The sequence below is a fragment of the Lepus europaeus genome, chromosome 18 (assembly GCF_033115175.1).
Source record: "Lepus europaeus isolate LE1 chromosome 18, mLepTim1.pri, whole genome shotgun sequence".
Lineage (NCBI taxonomy): Eukaryota > Metazoa > Chordata > Mammalia > Lagomorpha > Leporidae > Lepus > Lepus europaeus.
In genome coordinates, this window is record NC_084844.1 from 62,371,594 (window position 1) to 62,387,780 (window position 16,187).

The window sequence follows — 16,187 nt, forward strand, 5'->3', positions numbered from 1 at the left end:
CGCTCCCGTGACGATGCGCCGTGCTGAGCCTTTGCTCGGGTCCCTGCTGGGCGTCTGTGTGTCCTCCTCTGAGGGGTGTCTGTACACCTCCTGCTCTCTCTCTGGCTCATTTGGGCGCTGTATTTGCGCTGAAGTTGCTTCTTTGTGTATTCCAGTAATTAACCCCTCATCAGGGGCAGAGTTTGCAAGTATTTTCTCCCATTCTGTGGGTTGTGCCTTTGCTCTGTTGATTGATTGTTGCGCTGCTGTAAGAAGGTTTTTAGTTTGATGAGACCCCACTTGTCTCTTTTTTGCCTTCGTCTTAAGGTCTTATCAAGTATTCATACTTGATTACTTTTGATTTATTTGAAAGGCAGAGTTACAGAGAGAGGAAGAGGGAGGGAGAGAGAGAGAGAGAGAGGTCAGTCTTGAATCCGCTCGTTCACTCCCCGAAAGATCGCAATGGCCGGAGCTAGGCATTTCCAAAGCCAGGAGCGAGGAACTTCTTCCAGGTCTCCCATACGGGTATAGGGGCCCAAGGATTTGGGCCATCTTCTGCTGCTTTCCCAGGCCATAGCAGAGAGCTGGATCAGAAGTAGAGCAGCCAGGACTTGAACCAGCGCCCATATGGGATGCTGGCACAGCAGACGGTGGCTTTTCCCACTACACCTCAGCGCTAGCCTCTCCATTTTCTTTCTCGACCTCTATTTTGCAAAATGCTTGTCCATGTCCACAAGTATGCACAAGGATGTTCATTGCAGTAATGCATCAGAAGTGGACATAATCCAAAATCCATCAATAGAGGGATTATTAAGTAAACTGTGAAATGGCCATCCATACTATAGAATATCATGCAGGAGCTTACATAAATACGGTAACCAGCTGAGGACCAGGAGGGAAAGAAATCCAGGAGAAACCATGAGTGGGAGAACCAAGTTGCAGGATGTTACTATTTAGGTTAAAAAAGAAAGAAACCACACAACACACCTATTAAACCACACAACACACCTATTATGCTCTATGTAAATATGCTTGTAGGTAAGTTTTTGGAAGGATATATGCCAGACTCAGAGCAGTGATTATTACCTCATAGGTAGGGAGTTAGGACACAACAAAACTTTTCACTATCCCTATCACTTTTTAGCTACTAAGAATATAATCAGGTATTACTGATAAATACAAATAAATATAAGTAGTTTCTTATTTCTTTTTTTTTTTTTTTTTTGACAGGCATAGTTAGTGAGAGAGAGAGAGACAGAGAGAGAGAGAAAGGTCTTCCTTCCCTTGGTTCATCCCCAAATGGCTGCCACGGCCAGCGCGCTGTGCTGACTCAAGCCAGGAGCCAGATGCTTCCTCCTGGTCTCTCATGCGCGTGCAGGGCCCAAGCACCATCCTCCACTGGCTGGCTGGGCCACAGCAGAAGCTGGACTGGAAGAAGAGCAACTGGGACAGAACCGGCAGCCTAACGGGGACTAGAACCTGGAGTGCCGGTGCCGGAGCCGCAGCATCGTCCTCTTATTTCAAATTCTGTGCCTGGTTAAAATAACCATAGAATTATAATCAACAGACATTGATGTGACTGGAGAGGGGAATACTTTTTCTCAGACATACTGACCTCAAAATACTTGAACAAGAAAGCTCTTGGTCGGCGCCGTGGCTTAACAGGCTAATCCTCTGCCTTGCGGCACCGGCACACCAGGTTCTAGTCCGGTTGGGGCGCCGGACTCTATTCCGGTTGCCCCTCTTCCAGGCCAGCTCTCTGCTATGGCCCGGGAAGGCAGTGTCGGATGGCCCAAGTGCTCGGGCCCTGCACCCGCAAGGGAGACCAGGAGAAGCACACAACCGCAAGGGAGACCAGGAGAAGCACTTGGCTCCTGGCTTCGGATCACCGAGATGCGCCGTCCACGGCGGCCATTGGAGGGTGAACCAACGGCAAAAAGGAAGACCTTCCTCTCTGTCTCTCTCTCTCACTGTCCACTCTGCTGCCTGTCAAAAGAAAAAAAAGAAAAAAAAGAAAGCTCTTACAATGCAGTTAGTTTTTTGTATTCATGTTTGGGAGCGTGTACTCACAGTGTCTCAGCCCAGCGGTATGCTTTCCATACATTTTCATCAATGAAAGAAATTGAGTTTCCTTGGAAATTTCTGTAAAGGAACACAGTTCACATCCTTGAATTAGGTTGGAAAAGAATGAACAGAATGAGGGGAAAATCATGGCACCCTCATGGGGGAGAACTGAAATACAGAAATATTATCAGCTCTCTAATAAACACCAGTGCTCTTGAGGTCCATAGCTCTCTGCTTCCTGGTTTGCTCACTCAATAAATAATGTGGGGCCACTGACACAGACAGTGAGGCATCCTCTCAGAAGCTTCACTGCATCTCTGTCCAGTCTCTTTGACAGTAAAGACAGTCAATCACTTTGAATATTAAGTATTTTCACCAAAATAACTCTAAAGTGACTTCTATAAATCAGTGAGAAAAGGATAAATAATTCAAGAAAAAATGGGCAAAATGTATTGTCACAAATAAGAATAATGAAAGCCTATGACAGGTAATACCAGTGCTTTGGCCAAGCGCCCTCTGCTGAAATCTTTCCAAGTACGGAATGGATACAGACAATTTAAAATCAGAGGGACTAATGTGCTGATGTGGGAAAGCCTTTTGGAATACAGCATAGGGTAAAAGTGCCGATCACTGAGCCAGGAGCCAAGCATTACCTCCATAGGGAAAAAAGTGAGAGGAGGTTGGAAGGAAAGACACACACCTGGGTTACGGGTGATAGAGTGGGGACCAGGGGGTGATGAGGGTGTGTGGGGGTTCATACTTTCACATTTTATCCTGCATTCTTTGCACTTTTAAAAAGTGGGAAGGTACTTATAATCGACACATGTTTACAAGAAGGTGCTAAATGACTTGTATTTAGCTTCAACTCTGAATTGCTGTGAGTGCTTACCTTTCACTCTGTCCTCAGTCCTCAGCAACAATGAACCTGTTTGTTTTAGGTACACATTTTCCTGGAAGCAGGAGCAGCAATAAAACAGATACCTGTCTGCTCACCTGCCTGGTGGATATGTCCACTCGGGTTACTTTATGCTCACCAATAAAAAGTGCCTAACACCGAACACATCTCCCGCAAACGGGCTCTTCTTTCTGACTGCTGTGCTTCTGCCTTACAGACCACCATCATTCTCGCTGTCATCCAGGGAAAGACTGTGGAGTCACCCGTTCTATTTTCTGTTACGTCCATCGCACAATTCTTTAAGCCAGCTTTACAGATGAGGAGATTGAATCCAAGCTAAATAACTTTTCCAAAGTCACAAAGCTAATCACTGAGAGACCTGTTGTGTTCAAAGCCAGGTAGCCTGGCTCCAGGATCTATCCTTAAAACTGTTGTATCATCTCTAATAAGTTGGGATGAGGGTTGTGTTTCAGAATGGGAGTAAAGCAACAAGGTAATAATATGGTGAATGTCAATAAATAATCAGGCAAAGGAGTAAGGGCAATCACATGAGACTGTAGAAGGCACACAAGACTAAGAGGAGGAGGATAACGAAAGCTCACAAGCAAAGTGGCCACTTGGGGGGTGAACCAACGGAAAAAGGAAGACCTTTCTCTTAGTCTCGCTCTCTTTCACTGTCTAATTCTGCCTGTCCCCCCGCCCTCCCCCCCAAAAAAAAAAAACAACCCACACACACACACACACAGTCAACATAAGGTGGGGACTTGAGGAAGGCTCAGAAGATCTTGAGGAAAAGCTGCTGAGACAGGCTGGCTGTAGGGAACTATGAGGAAGGGAGATTCTTACAATGTGCTGAAGGTGCCGTTGTAGCTGTTGGGCTCTGGTACAGGAACTTTGTGAAGCTTCTGCACTGGGCTGAGGCCAGTGCATGAAAGTGTCTCATTTCTGCAGGAACAGAGCTCACATACATTTATGGTGGCAGCCACATTCAGGGGTTGATCTGTGACTTCAGTTAGGGTTGAGTGCTGAGTCTGAACCTGGCTTGGATGTAGATCTGTAGTCTTCTTCAGGGATGGAGAATGGCCAGCTTTTGTAGTGGGTACCAGAGTTCTGGTAAGCTCCATCTTGGAAGGCTGAGCTATGACACTGGGTGAGGTTGGGTGCTGAGATTGATGCTGACCTGCTGTTGGAACTGTCATCTCATTGTCCCCTGGGGATTGAGGTACGAGCTCCTTTAGTGGCTCTGTAGAAGGAGTTAGAGTCATTTGCGTGGTAGTAGAAGGTTTAACCTCTGTAGTACGTTGTGGAGTTTGGGTAATTTCCAGGTCCCAAGGCTTAACTGTGACATGAGGTAGGTTTGTATGCTGAGTCTGAATCTGGACTGGAGGTGAAAATGTCACCTCAGGGTACATTGGATAAGGAGGAGGAGATATAGATTTCAAGGCTGTAGAATGTTCATCCTGTGAAGTGGGTACCTGAGTTATGCTTGCCTCTAGCTTCGAAGGTTCAGCTGTGGCACTGGGTGACATTGGATGTGGAGTTTGATCTTGACTTGGTTTTGGAACTACCATCTCATAATAAACTGGAGGCTGATAGACCGCTTCATTTTGTGGCCCTGGAGGCTGCCCTGGAGTCTCCTGGGTGGTTGGAAGTGGTTCACCCTCCACAATGGATTCTGGAGTTAGGGTAAGTTCTACATCCAAAGGTTGAACTGTGACTTCTGTCAGGGTTGGATGCTGAGCCTGAACCTGGTCTGGTTGTGAAAGTACCTCCTCATGGTGCACGGGAGGTACTTTAGTCCTCTTCAGGGCTGTAGAATGTTCAGCCTTCCTGGTACGCTTTGCATTTATGGTAAGTGTTGTGTCCAAAGGCTGAACTGTGATATTAGGCAATGTTGGATATTGAGCTTGATTTTGACCCAGCGTTGGAACTGTCACCTCTTAATGTATTGGAGATTGGGTTACACCCTCCTTGGGATGTGGACTTGAGGTCTCCTGCATGTCTGTAGAGGGTTCAGTCACCATACTACTGGTTTCTGGAGTTATGGTAAGTCCCAGGAACAAAGGTTGCGTTGTGACTGGAGTCAGGTTTGGAGATGGAGCTGTAGTCTTGCTCAGTTCTGTAGGATGCTCAGCCTCTGTAGTAGGTTCTGTAGTAATGGTAAGTGCCAGGTCTAAAGGTTGATTTGTGACATTGGGTGATAGTGGAGGTTGATTTTGATCCTGACCTAATGTTGGAACTGTCATCCCATGATGCACTGGTGGCTGAGCTACAGTTTCTTTAGGTGGAGTCTCCTGCACATTTTTGGCAAGTCCAGCCTCTGTAATGGGCTGCGGAGTTATTGTAAGCGCCAGATCAAAAGGTTGAAATGTGATGTGGGGCGATTTTGGAAACTGAGCTTGATTCTGAGCTGGTGGTGGAACTGCCACCCCCTGATATCCTGGGGGTTGTGCTATACCCTCCTTAGATGGCCCTGGAAGCTGAACTGGGGCCTCCTGCATGATTGGAGAAAGTCCACCTTTCATTCCAGGTTGTGTAGTTAGGTGAGCTCCACGTCCAAAGGTTGACCTGTGACATTGGTCAGGTTTGGTTGCTGTTTGAAGCCTCTGCTGGGTTGCAGACGATTGAGTGTTAGGGAAGTCTTGCGGCTTGGCTGGGGCTACATTTTGCACTGGAGCATGTTTTGCATTCTTGAGGGGCTCTAGAGGCTCAGCTGGAGAAGGTTCCATCTTTTCATGCAGTGCCGGAGGCTGGGCAAGAGGAGGCCCACGCTGGGTTGGAGAAAATTCAACTCGCTTGGTGGGAACTGTAGGCTGGGCAGGTCCTTCCTGCTGACCGGGGTAAGGATCAACTTCTGGAGTGGGCTTTAGGGTTCTGGCAAGGTCAATATCCACATGTTTTGGTGTGGTTTTGGACAACCTTAAATGCTGAGTTCTGAGTATTTCTTCCGGAATAAGAGGTGAAAATGTCATATTCATTGGAATAGCATCACTAATCTCTGGGAAGATTACTGAAGGCTGGTTTGTGTCTCCCTGTTGGAGCGGTAATTGGTACGCACTCATGGGGTGGTCTAGAGGTGGAACGGAAATCCCCTGCTGGCTTGGTGAAGGTTCCTTCAGTTCTTCAGGCTGAGCTGGGACCCCTGTGACTGGGGAGTGCTCATCCTCTTCCGGGGGCTTTGGCTGCTGAGCTGTGTGTGCCTCCTGGTCTTTCAAAGGCTCAGGCTCCATAGGGAACACTGAGGCTTGACCTTGGGCTTCCTGATGGATTGGAGAAGGTCCAGCCTCCTCGGGGGTCTGTACATTTTCAGCTGTTTCCTCCTGCTGGGTCGTATATGGTTTCTCATCCTGAATAACTTCTTGAGACTGAATTGGCAGTGGTTCAACCTCTTCAAGAGGCTTTGGAGGCAGAGCTGGGACTGAGGCCTGAGTTGTTGTGACCTCATGGCTGACTGGAAATGTTTCCACTTCTGCTGCAGGTTTTGGTGTTAGGGTCAGCTGCAGGTCTGGAGGTTTAGTAGTCACACTGGGCAAGTCGTACTGCTGAACTTGATGGTGACCTGGAGGTAAAATGGTCACTGCGTGAGGACTTGGATGCTGGGCTGGGACTTCTGTCTGCTTTACAGAAGATTCAACCTCCTCAGAAGACTCAGAGGGCTGCATTGGTTGCTCCTGATCACTTCTATAAGATTCGGTCTCCATAGGAGGGACTGGAGTCAGAGCTAGGGCCTCCAGCTGGCCTGGAGGAGCTTGAATCTCTACCAGAGCCTCCGCATACTGAGCAATCTGCTCCTGTTCTCTGAGAGAAGGCTCTGTCTCCACGGGAGGGCCTGGAGGAGGCTGAGTCTCCACCAGAGCCTCTGCATATGAGCTATCTGCTCCTGTTCACGGGGAGAAGGTTCTGCCTCCACGGAAGGGCGTGGAGTGTGAGCTCTGGGTCCCTGCTGGAATGGAGAAGGTTCTGTCTCTGCAGAAGGGACCGGAGTCTGCTCTGGGGGTTCCTGCTGGGCTGGAGAAGCTTCTGTCTCCAGGGAAGGGCCCAGAGTTTGATATGGGGTCTCCTGCTGGGCTGGAGAGGGTTTTTTCTCTATAGAAGACTCAACATACTGAGCGGGCTGCTCCTGTTCACTAGAAGGTTCTGTCTCCACAGGAGGGGCTGGAGTCTGAGCAGAGCCCTCCTGCTGCACTGGAGAAGAGTCCTGCTCCATGCTAGGCTCCGGAGTTATGGTCAGTGCCACATCTGCAGGCTTGATGGTAATGTTGGGCAAGTTATAATCGTGAACTTGATTCTGATCTAGAGACCAGTCCATCCCCTTCTGAATCTGTGGAGTCTGAGCTATGATGTTCTCCTCAGGAGAGTCTAGTGCTTGAGCTCGGGGATCTTGCTGTACTGGAGATTGGACTTCCACAGGGAGTTCCGAGGACTTCTCCAGGGCTTCCAGTTGGCTTCTAGAAGGTTCGATCTTGGGAGACTCAGAAGGCTGAACAGGCTGCTCCTGACTGCTGGGGGAATATTCAGTGGTCACAGGCAGGCCAGGAGGCTGAGCTGGGACCCCCTGCTGGGCTACAGCTGGGCTGACTTCCTCAGCATACTCTGAAGGCTGAGCTGTGGCATCGTTTTGGGTAGAGAAAGGTCCAGTGTTCTCAGGGGGCTCTGAAGTCTGAGCTAGACCCTCTTGAGTCCAAGATTCCACCTTCCCAGGGAATTCTGGAGTCTGCACTGGGGCCTGTTGTTGGGTTGAGGGGAGTCCCACTTCCTCAGGATGCTCCAGAGGCTGCGCTGGAGCCTGCTCCGTGCTTGGAGTAGATTGAACTTCCTCACCGGCCTCTGAGGCTGCTGTCAGCTCCGTGTCTGCAGGTTTCAGAGTGACGCTGGGGAAGTTTGCTTGGAGAGCTACAATCTGAGGTGAGGATGGAGTGTGAAGATGGTGATGCACTGATGCCTGCCCTACTACTTCTGCAGTAGCAAATGGATTCTGAGCTGGGGCCTCCTGCTGCCATGGAGATGCTTCTTCCTCGGGCTGCTGTAGGTCTGGACCTGGGCCCTCTTGCTGGGTTGAAGCAGGCTCATCAGTTTCAATGGGCTGTGGAGGCGGAGCTTGTTCTTCTTGCTGTGGGGAGGAGGATTGGATGGGCTCCTGAGTCTCTGGATTTGGAGTCTGGCCCTCCAGCAGGAATTGAGATGGTTCTGCCTGCTCAGAGAGCTGTGCAGGTTCCCCTGGGTTCTCCTGGGATTCCTTAGGAAAACCACCAGGATAGACCACATAGTCAGCCGGCAAAACTTGATTTTGACCCTGAAGCTTTGCCGCTTTGTCTGGAGTTCCAACACCAACCTTAGGAAGTCGTCGACGCCGAGCTAGATCTTTCTTGGGGATCAGGGGTGAAACAGTCAACTTGTTTGCTTGTGAACTCTGTGTAGAGGCGGAATGAGTGCTTCAAATGACTGGTGAACCTTTCCTTCCAGTCGAGGAGGCAGAGCCAGGGGCTGATCCTGATCCCTGTCTAGCACGGGAGTGGGCACTGGTAGCCTTTGTTGTCGAGTAAGCCTATTGAAATACTGGTACGGAGCAGCAAGCTGTTCTGGCTCTGGGGGCAGCCCTCGAGCTGAATCCATGTCCAGAAAAGCAACCAAACTCACAGTGGACTCTCGAAGCGAGGCCAGCATCTGGGAGGGAGCAGAAGACCCCAGGTAATCAAAGCCACCGGGGTCTGCTTGGGGTGTGAGAGCATCAGGTGATTCAGGTGGCGCATTCGAGGAGTGGGAAGACCAGGGCTAGAGAGCCAAGGGAGGCTGGAGGTCAGCTGGCCCAGGTCCTGGGCCCTCTCCAGAGGCTGAGTCGCCTGGACTGGTAGCCACAAAGGCTGCCAGTTGAAGAGGAGCCACGGGACCCACAGGCACAGATGGGTCATTGACGGGGTTTTCAGGATACAGTGACTCAGGCTGCTGGGGCACACGCAGTATGCCCTGAGCAGGAGCTGATGGATTCTGGCAGCCCCTTGGAGCGCTGAACAGGTTCAGCGGGCACACGTCCCACTAGACAGGGGCAGGCTGGGCACGGACTCTGTGCCCAGCAACACAGACGGCCTGAGGGACGCTCCTGCCCTCTCCCCCGAGGAGGCCTGCGTGAGGACCCTAGATGACGCGTCGGCCTGAGAGCTGGCGAGGCCTCCCGAGTCCTCCCACGGATCGGGAGCAGGAGGAGCAGGAGCTGGGTGCAGCTTCACAAGCTTGCTTCCCGGCTTTGCCCGCGCTTACCCAGGCAGGGAGCACAGAGCCACTTCTCAGGCGACAGCCGCGCCGACACGGAGCGCTCCGAGGGCGGCTGAGTGGAAAACCCACATTCCATTCCTGGTCCCTCACTTCCTGAGCTGGAGGGGAGCAGAGGGCCCCAGGGAAAGGATGTGGCAAGGAGTTGGGGGGGAGACCAGTCACTCTGATGGCATTAAGACCGTCTAATGGGTGACTACACTCAGAGAAACGGCTGGCTCCACCCCAAATCTACAGTGCACGTGGGTGATTCAGCCTGCAGGCTCAAAGGGATTCCTGGGGTGAGAGCAGGGAGAGGGAGAAGATGCAACAGTGTCAGCACGTGCACCCAGGCAGGAGTTCCCCAGCCAACCACTAACCAGAGCCATGGAGGACCCAGCAGTCCCCCAGGCACGCCCTGGGGCAGAGCATGTGTGTGGGGTGCATTACCAGCGCTGGCCCACGGGAGGCGGCGGAGAACACGGGCCGGGGAAGGGGGAGCTCACCTTCCATCGCATAAAGACATAATCTCCATTCTTCAGCTCTTCATAATCGAAGTCATCTGAATTAAATGATTTTGCGTACTGGTAAAAAGCCAGAAACTTGCCCTGGAAGCAAAAAGAGGATGGTGATGGGGCCTGGTGTCCGAGCTGGCTGTGGGCGCCCGGGGGCACTCACCTGGTCACAGCCTTGCCAGCTGCGGCCTTGGCTCCTGATGGGGCGGCTAAAGCCCAGTAATGCCCGGGGGAGCCTGGGTCAGACCCTCCGGCCACTGCCACAGCCCTGCACTCGGGTCAGAGCACTGGACTCCAGCCCATGAGGGCGGGCAGCAAGGGGCCAAAGGACCAGGGCGGACGCGTGCCCGGAGCACCTCCGCAGGCGGGCAGCAAGGGGCCAAAGGACTAGGATGGACGCGTGCCCAGAGCACCTCCGCACAGACAGATGCAGGCTAAGGACAATTAAGAGCAGACCTCTGGCCGGTGCTGCAGCTCACTAGGCTAATCCTCTGCCTGTGGCACCGGCACCCCTGGTTCTAGTCCCGGTCAGGGCCCCGGATTCTGTCTCGGTTGTTCCTCTTCCAGTCTAGCCCTCTGCTGTGGCCCGGGAGTGCAGTTCTCCCACGCAGGTACAAGGACTTGTGCCCACTTCTACTGCTTTCCCAGGCGATAGCAGAGAGCCAGATCGGAAGTGGAGCAACCGGGTCTAGAACCGGTACCAATAGGGGATGCCGGCGCTTCAGGCCAGTGCTTTAACCACCTGCGCCACAGTGCCAGCCCCAAATAGTTTTATTCTGAGGAGATGAAACATAAGGGTGCTTAAGAAAGTACATGGAAAATGCATGACTTGGGGCAAGCATGACTTGGGGCTAGTGCTGTGGCATAGTAGGCTAGACCTCCGCCTGCAGAGCCAGCACCCCATATGGGCTCCGGTTCGAGTTCTGGCTGCACCACTTCTGATCCAACTCCCTGCTAAGGTACCTGGGAAAGCAACAGAGGATGGTTCAAGTGCTTGGGTCCCTGCACTTACTTTGGGGTCCCAGAAGAGGCTGCTGGCTTCAGTTCGGCCCAGCTCTGGCCATTGTGTCCATTTGGGGAGTGAACCAGCACATGGAAGATCTCTCTGTCCCTCCCTCTGTCTGTAACTCTGTCTCTCAAATAAATAATCTTGAAAAAAAATGTACATCCTGAATTTCATTAGTTAAGACAAAACAGAAGCCTACAACCCTGCAGTCTCACGTCTTAGGCAGAAGAGACCACCAGACCAGACATACAGTCCCGAGGACCGACAACGTCAGCCACAATCGTTTTGCCTCCACAACAGAGACATCACGGCTTATGATCGACCTTTAAGCTTATAGAGCAAAGCTAGGAGGACCCAGCTCTGCCAATCCAAACCAGAGAGAACTGTTTATTCCCGCAAAACACAGGATAAAAAAAGAAAAAGATTGAGGAATGCACGCCAGCTAGCGGAAGGGAAAACTTCCTTTCAAGATTTAAACCTGTGGCCGGTGCTGCGGCTCACTAGGCTAATCCTCCGCCTTGCGGCGCCAGCACACCGGGTTCTAGTCCCGGTCGGGGCACCGATCCTGTCCCGGTTGCCCCTCTTCCAGGCCAGCTCTCTGCTGTGGCCAGGGAGTACAGTGGAGGATGGCCCAAGTGCTTGGGCCCTGCACCCCAAGGGAGACCAGGAGAAGCACTTGGCTCCTGGCATCGGATCAGCGCAGTGCGCCGGCCGCAGCGTGCCTACCGCGGGCAGCCATTGGAGGGTGAACCAATGGCAAAAGGAAGACCTTTCTCTCTGTCTCTCTCACTGTCCACTCTGCCTGTCAAAAAAAATAAAATAAAAAAAAAATAAAGATTTAAACCTGTTACAAGGCCAACACCAGAAACAGATCACTCTCACATGGGGAGCAGGAAGCACACAGGGCCTCCTGGCTTCTGGAAGGGCTTTCAAGAGGACAGGGGTCTGGGGGTCTGGGGGCTCTGAGGTCCAGCCTAGGCAGCTGGGTGTCAGGCTAAGGAACAGCGTGTGTTCTGGGGAGGGGGTGCTCCCAGCGATGTGAGAGAGGGGGTGGCACCCGCCAAGGACCAGGCAGGTCAAACTGCAGCTCCCAAGCGGGTCAGGGACTGGCGGCAGAACTCAGAAATCCAGGTCAAAGACGGGGAGGTGAGTGGACGTGAAATCAGATTGGGCCAGGCTGGGAGGAGGCTTGTGTGCAGGCAACAGGCAAGAGAGGGTCTTCAGGAGCCCAGGGGCCGCCCGGGGCCAGGCCAAGGAGACGGAAGCCAAGGTGGGGGGCGGCACGGCAGGAAGCAAGATGCTAACAGCACCCGGGCTGAACGTGCCCGGGCTGAGCAACCAGCGGTCGTGGGCTGCACAGGGAGATCTTGCTCTCCCAGCAACAAACTCCAGCAGGAGGAGGGCCCCCTAGACGAGGACCCTGGACAGCGGGTTTCTGGTTTCGGGTGGGGGAGGCTCCCTCAGGGTCTTAGCAGGCGGGGGGCCCCCGGCCCAGAGGGTCCTGCAACACCACCTCTACGTCGTACGAATTCCCCTTGCTCTTCTGGTGGCCACGCCGGGCTGCTGGGTGCGATGGGCGGCGGCGGGATGAGCGAGGCCGGCTGGGGCACTCGGTGCGCACCGGCATTGCGGGGTCCCCCGGAGCCAGGGCTGGGGGCTGGGTAGGGGAGAGGAACCGCAACCGCCGCCGCCGCGCGGGTGCCTGGCGGTTTGGGGCACAGTGAGCTCGCGCGCTGGGGGGGGGGGGGGGGGCGCCCGCTCGCTGCGCACCGAGCGCTCCGGTCGCCCCCGCCCTCCGGAACCCGCAGGCAAGGCCTCCCAGTCCTGAGCTCGGCCCCCTACCCCACTTGCCCTCCACTTGGCTCCGGAGCGCCGGGGAGGGCGGGAGCAAGCTCACGCGGCGCTTCCGCCCATTGGCGAGCAGAGAGAACACGTGGCGGGGAGCGCGAGCGGCCTTCTGGGAATTGTAGTCTTATTCCGGAGGCGCGGCGCGGAGGGGCGGGGCGAGGAGCGTTTGCGAGGTGTGCGCAGGAGGCGCGCCGCGGCTACGGGGCGCCGTAGGGCTCATGCGGAAGATGGCGGCGTCCAGAGGCGGCTGAGGGGATCCGGGGAGGCGTGAGAGGTGTCCGGACAGCCGGACAGCGCGGCTTGGTCTCGCGTCCCGCGTGCTCCCCAGCTCCCTGTGGAGATGTGGAGGAGCTGCCTCCGGCTGCGGGACCGGGGGCGCCGCCTCCTGACTCGGCCCGTGGGGCCGGGGCCAGCCCTGGGGTCCCCGGCCCGGGCCTACTCGCCGCCGACAGGTGAGGGGCCACGTCGGGCTGGGGTGGGCAGAGAGCGAGCTTTGGGGCGCGCAGGGCCGGGCAGCGGGACCGGGCTCGCGTGGTTAATGAGAGCACGAGGCGTCTGCTACGGGAAGCGAGGGTCAGCCGAGGTTGCAAACGCGGCAGGTTCGGGCTGCGGCTCAGGACTTGGCCAAGGTCACAGGGCAAAGGTCAAGGCTGCAGCTTGCTGGCCGTGTCTAGCCGTCTGTCCTGAACCTGTGTGCGACCCCTCTGCCTCCTAAGCCGAGGAGGCCTGTGGAAGGCGGTGACTCTGATCCCCCAGGAGCGGGGTTTGGGGGTGGGGCGGGGGGACGTCGGGAGTGGCCGTCTCTTTGCGCTGTTTCCCTGGGCCGGGGGCGCAGCAGGGCTGTGTGTGTGTAGCCAGGTGACCAAGCTGAGCCTCTAACCCGCCGCGCCGATCCGAAGCCAGGAGCCAGGAGCTTCTTTGGGTCTCCCACGGGGGTGCAGGGGCCCAAGGACTCGGGCCATCTGCTACTGCTTTCCCAGGCTACAGCAGAGAGCTGGATCGGAAGTGGAGCAGCCGGGTTTCGAACCGGCGCCCATATGGGATGCCAGCACTGCAGGCGGCGGCTTTCCCCACTACACTGTACAGCGCCAGCTCCTAGTTATACAAATGAGATGTCCCCGTCAGGGCCCGCAGGTGTGCCAGGAAGAGCCATTTTTTAGAATAGCACGGGCGTCCCCAGTGGGGCCCAGCACCAGCAGAGGGCGCAGAAGCAAAGGGTTGAAATTTAGGCGAGTGGCCGCTCACTTGGCCTTGGATCCGCCATCTTCCTCTGTTGCAATGCGGATCCCCTGGAAGTCCCGGGTGCGTGGTCGGCAGTCAGATGCAGAGAAAACACGCGTGGATGAAAAAAGGCGGCACGGGGGCGCGAGTCGCGGAGACCATGCCCCCGCGTGCTCGTGTGTGTGTGTGTGTGCACATGCGCACGTGTGTGCGTGTATGTGTGTGCGCACGTATGTGCGTTCTAGAAGGCTCCTCCGGTTCTCAGCTTCGGCGTGGGGGAAGTCGCGCCAGGCAGGTCGTTCTTGGGGGAGACTGCGGTGTGGCACGCTGGTGCTAGGTGGCCCTGAGGTCATCAGAGGCCTGGACAGGGGGGTTAGGAGAGGGTCTCTGAGGCGCTGGGAGACTTGATGTGACAGGCTGGCTCCATGCTGCCCGGTGCGGGAGGTGTCCTGGCTGCGTGGGCATGCCCAGTGGCGCCTTGTCTTCGCCTGGGCAAACAGCTGCTTCAAGTGTGTACCCCCACCCCCCACCCCAGCCCCATCAGCCTCCTAGGGTGCGGTGTGAAATCCAGGCAGGGTTTGTAGCGCATAGAGCAGGAGGCTAGCCTGCTGGTTAGGTTTTTTTTTTTTCTTTTTCTTTTTTTTGAGCAAATGACAAATAAAGTTTTATTCGCACACAAACAGTGCTCTTTCATTTACCCATCATTTCTAAGTGCTTTCACTGCAAGGGCAGTTGGGAGTTCCCAGCAGAGACCACGTGGTCTGCAAGGCCTGGAATGTGTGCCTTGTGGCTCTTGTTTTATTTATTCATTTTTATTTGAAAGGCAGAGTTACAGAGAGGGGGAGAGAGAGAGAGCGAGCGAGCGAGCGAGCACTTGGGCCATCTTCCACTGCTTTCCCAGGCTACAGCAGGGATCTGGATCAGAAACGGGGCAGCTGGGACTCGAACCGGTGCCCATCTGGGATGCCCGTGTCACAGGCGGCAGCTTAACCCGCCGCTACACCACAGCGCCAGCCCTGCCTTGCGGTCTTGACAGGAGTTTGTCAGCCGCTGGCCTGGATGTCAGAGCTGAATGGAAAATAGCATGTTCATACATTTGGCCTGGGGCAAAAAAAAAAAGAGTTGAGCACTTTGTCGAGAGCTAATTCACTTACGCTGCAGGTCATTCTCTTTGGGTCAAATTCAGGAGGTTTTAGTACATTCCGATCGTGCACTCTGCATCACACTCAATTTTGGAGCATTTCTGTCACTCCCAGATGGAACTCTTACCCTGTAGTTATCATCTCCCCTTACCCTGTGCACCCTCCAGCCATGGGCAACCGCTACTGCCCTGTCTCCATTCTAGATTCCTCTGCGTTGGACATTTCAGGTAGAGAGAGTGTAGTCTTTTAAAACTATATAGGGGGCTGGCGCTATGGCGTAGTGGGTAAGGCGGCTGCCTGCAGTGCCGGCATCCCATATGGGCGCTGGTTCGAGTCCTGGCTGCTCCTCTTTCCATCCAACTCTCTGCTGTGACCGGGGGAATCAGTGGAGGATGGCCCAAGTCCTTGGGCCCCTGCACCCACGTGGGAGACCCAGAAGAAGCTCCTGGCTCCTGGCTCCTGGCTTTGGATCGGCACAGCTCCGGCCATTGCAGCCATCTGGGGAGTGAATCAGTGGATGGAAGACCTCTCTCTCTCTCTCTCTCTCTCTCTACTACTCTCTCTGTCAAACTCTGACTTTCAAATAAATAAATAAATCTTTTAAAAAATCTATTTATAAAACCTTTTTAGATGATATATAAGTATTATACGCTCTTACGGGGTACCATGTGATGTTTCAGTGCATCGCACACACTGTGAGAACTCAAATCAGTTACCATGGGAGTCCTGGGGCTGGGAGGGTTTCAGCCCACAGGCCGTGTAAGGAACACAGAACCATGTGGTCTCAGCAGGGCTGGACAGAAATTCAGTAAAGCTGCAGCAGGCTGAGTTTCTTCCTTTTTTTTTTTTTTTTTTTAATGATGTATTTATTTATTTGAAAGTCAGAGTTACACAGAGAGAAGCAGAGACGGGAGGTGGGGGCGTCTTCCATCCATTGGTTCACTCTCCAATTGGCCACAATGGCCATAGCTGAGCCGATCTGAAGCCAGGAGCCAGGAGCTTCCTCTGGGTCTCCCACGTGGACGCAGGGTCCCAAGGACTTGGGCCATCTTCTACTGCTTTCCCAGGCCACAGCAGAGAGCTGGATGGAAGTGGAGCAGCCGGGACTCGATCTGGTGCCCATATGGGATGCCGGCACTGCGGGCGGCGTCCTCATCCACTATGCCATGGCGCTGGCCACCTGTGGTGGTTTTAGCTGTAGTTCCTGGAGAAGCCTTTGTGTAGCCTTGCACCACGACTGCGCAGATTCCCACCCACAGCCTCCGAGGGTG

At 54.2% G+C, this 16,187-nt stretch overlaps 1 protein-coding gene and 1 pseudogene across 1 annotated transcript; one reads left to right on the forward strand and one right to left on the reverse strand.

Moving 5' to 3' along the window:
* Positions 1 to 4,878: 4,878 nt before the first annotated feature.
* Positions 4,879 to 6,639, reverse strand: LOC133777159 (leucine-rich repeat-containing protein 37A3-like). Its single transcript, XM_062216627.1, has one exon. It carries the CDS (start codon positions 6,637 to 6,639, stop codon positions 4,879 to 4,881), a length of 1,761 nt encoding a protein of 586 aa, XP_062072611.1.
* A 6,089-nt stretch (positions 6,640 to 12,728) lies between these two features.
* The window catches only part of LOC133777155 (leucine-rich repeat-containing protein 37A3-like), a 95,369-nt pseudogene continuing 91,910 nt past the window's right edge, over positions 12,729 to 16,187 (forward strand).

Excerpts from the sequence above, each read along its gene's own strand:
- LOC133777159 (XM_062216627.1), bottom strand. The coding sequence starts at position 6,639 with ATGGAGACCGAATCTTATAGAAGTGATCAGGAGCAACCAATGCAGCCC.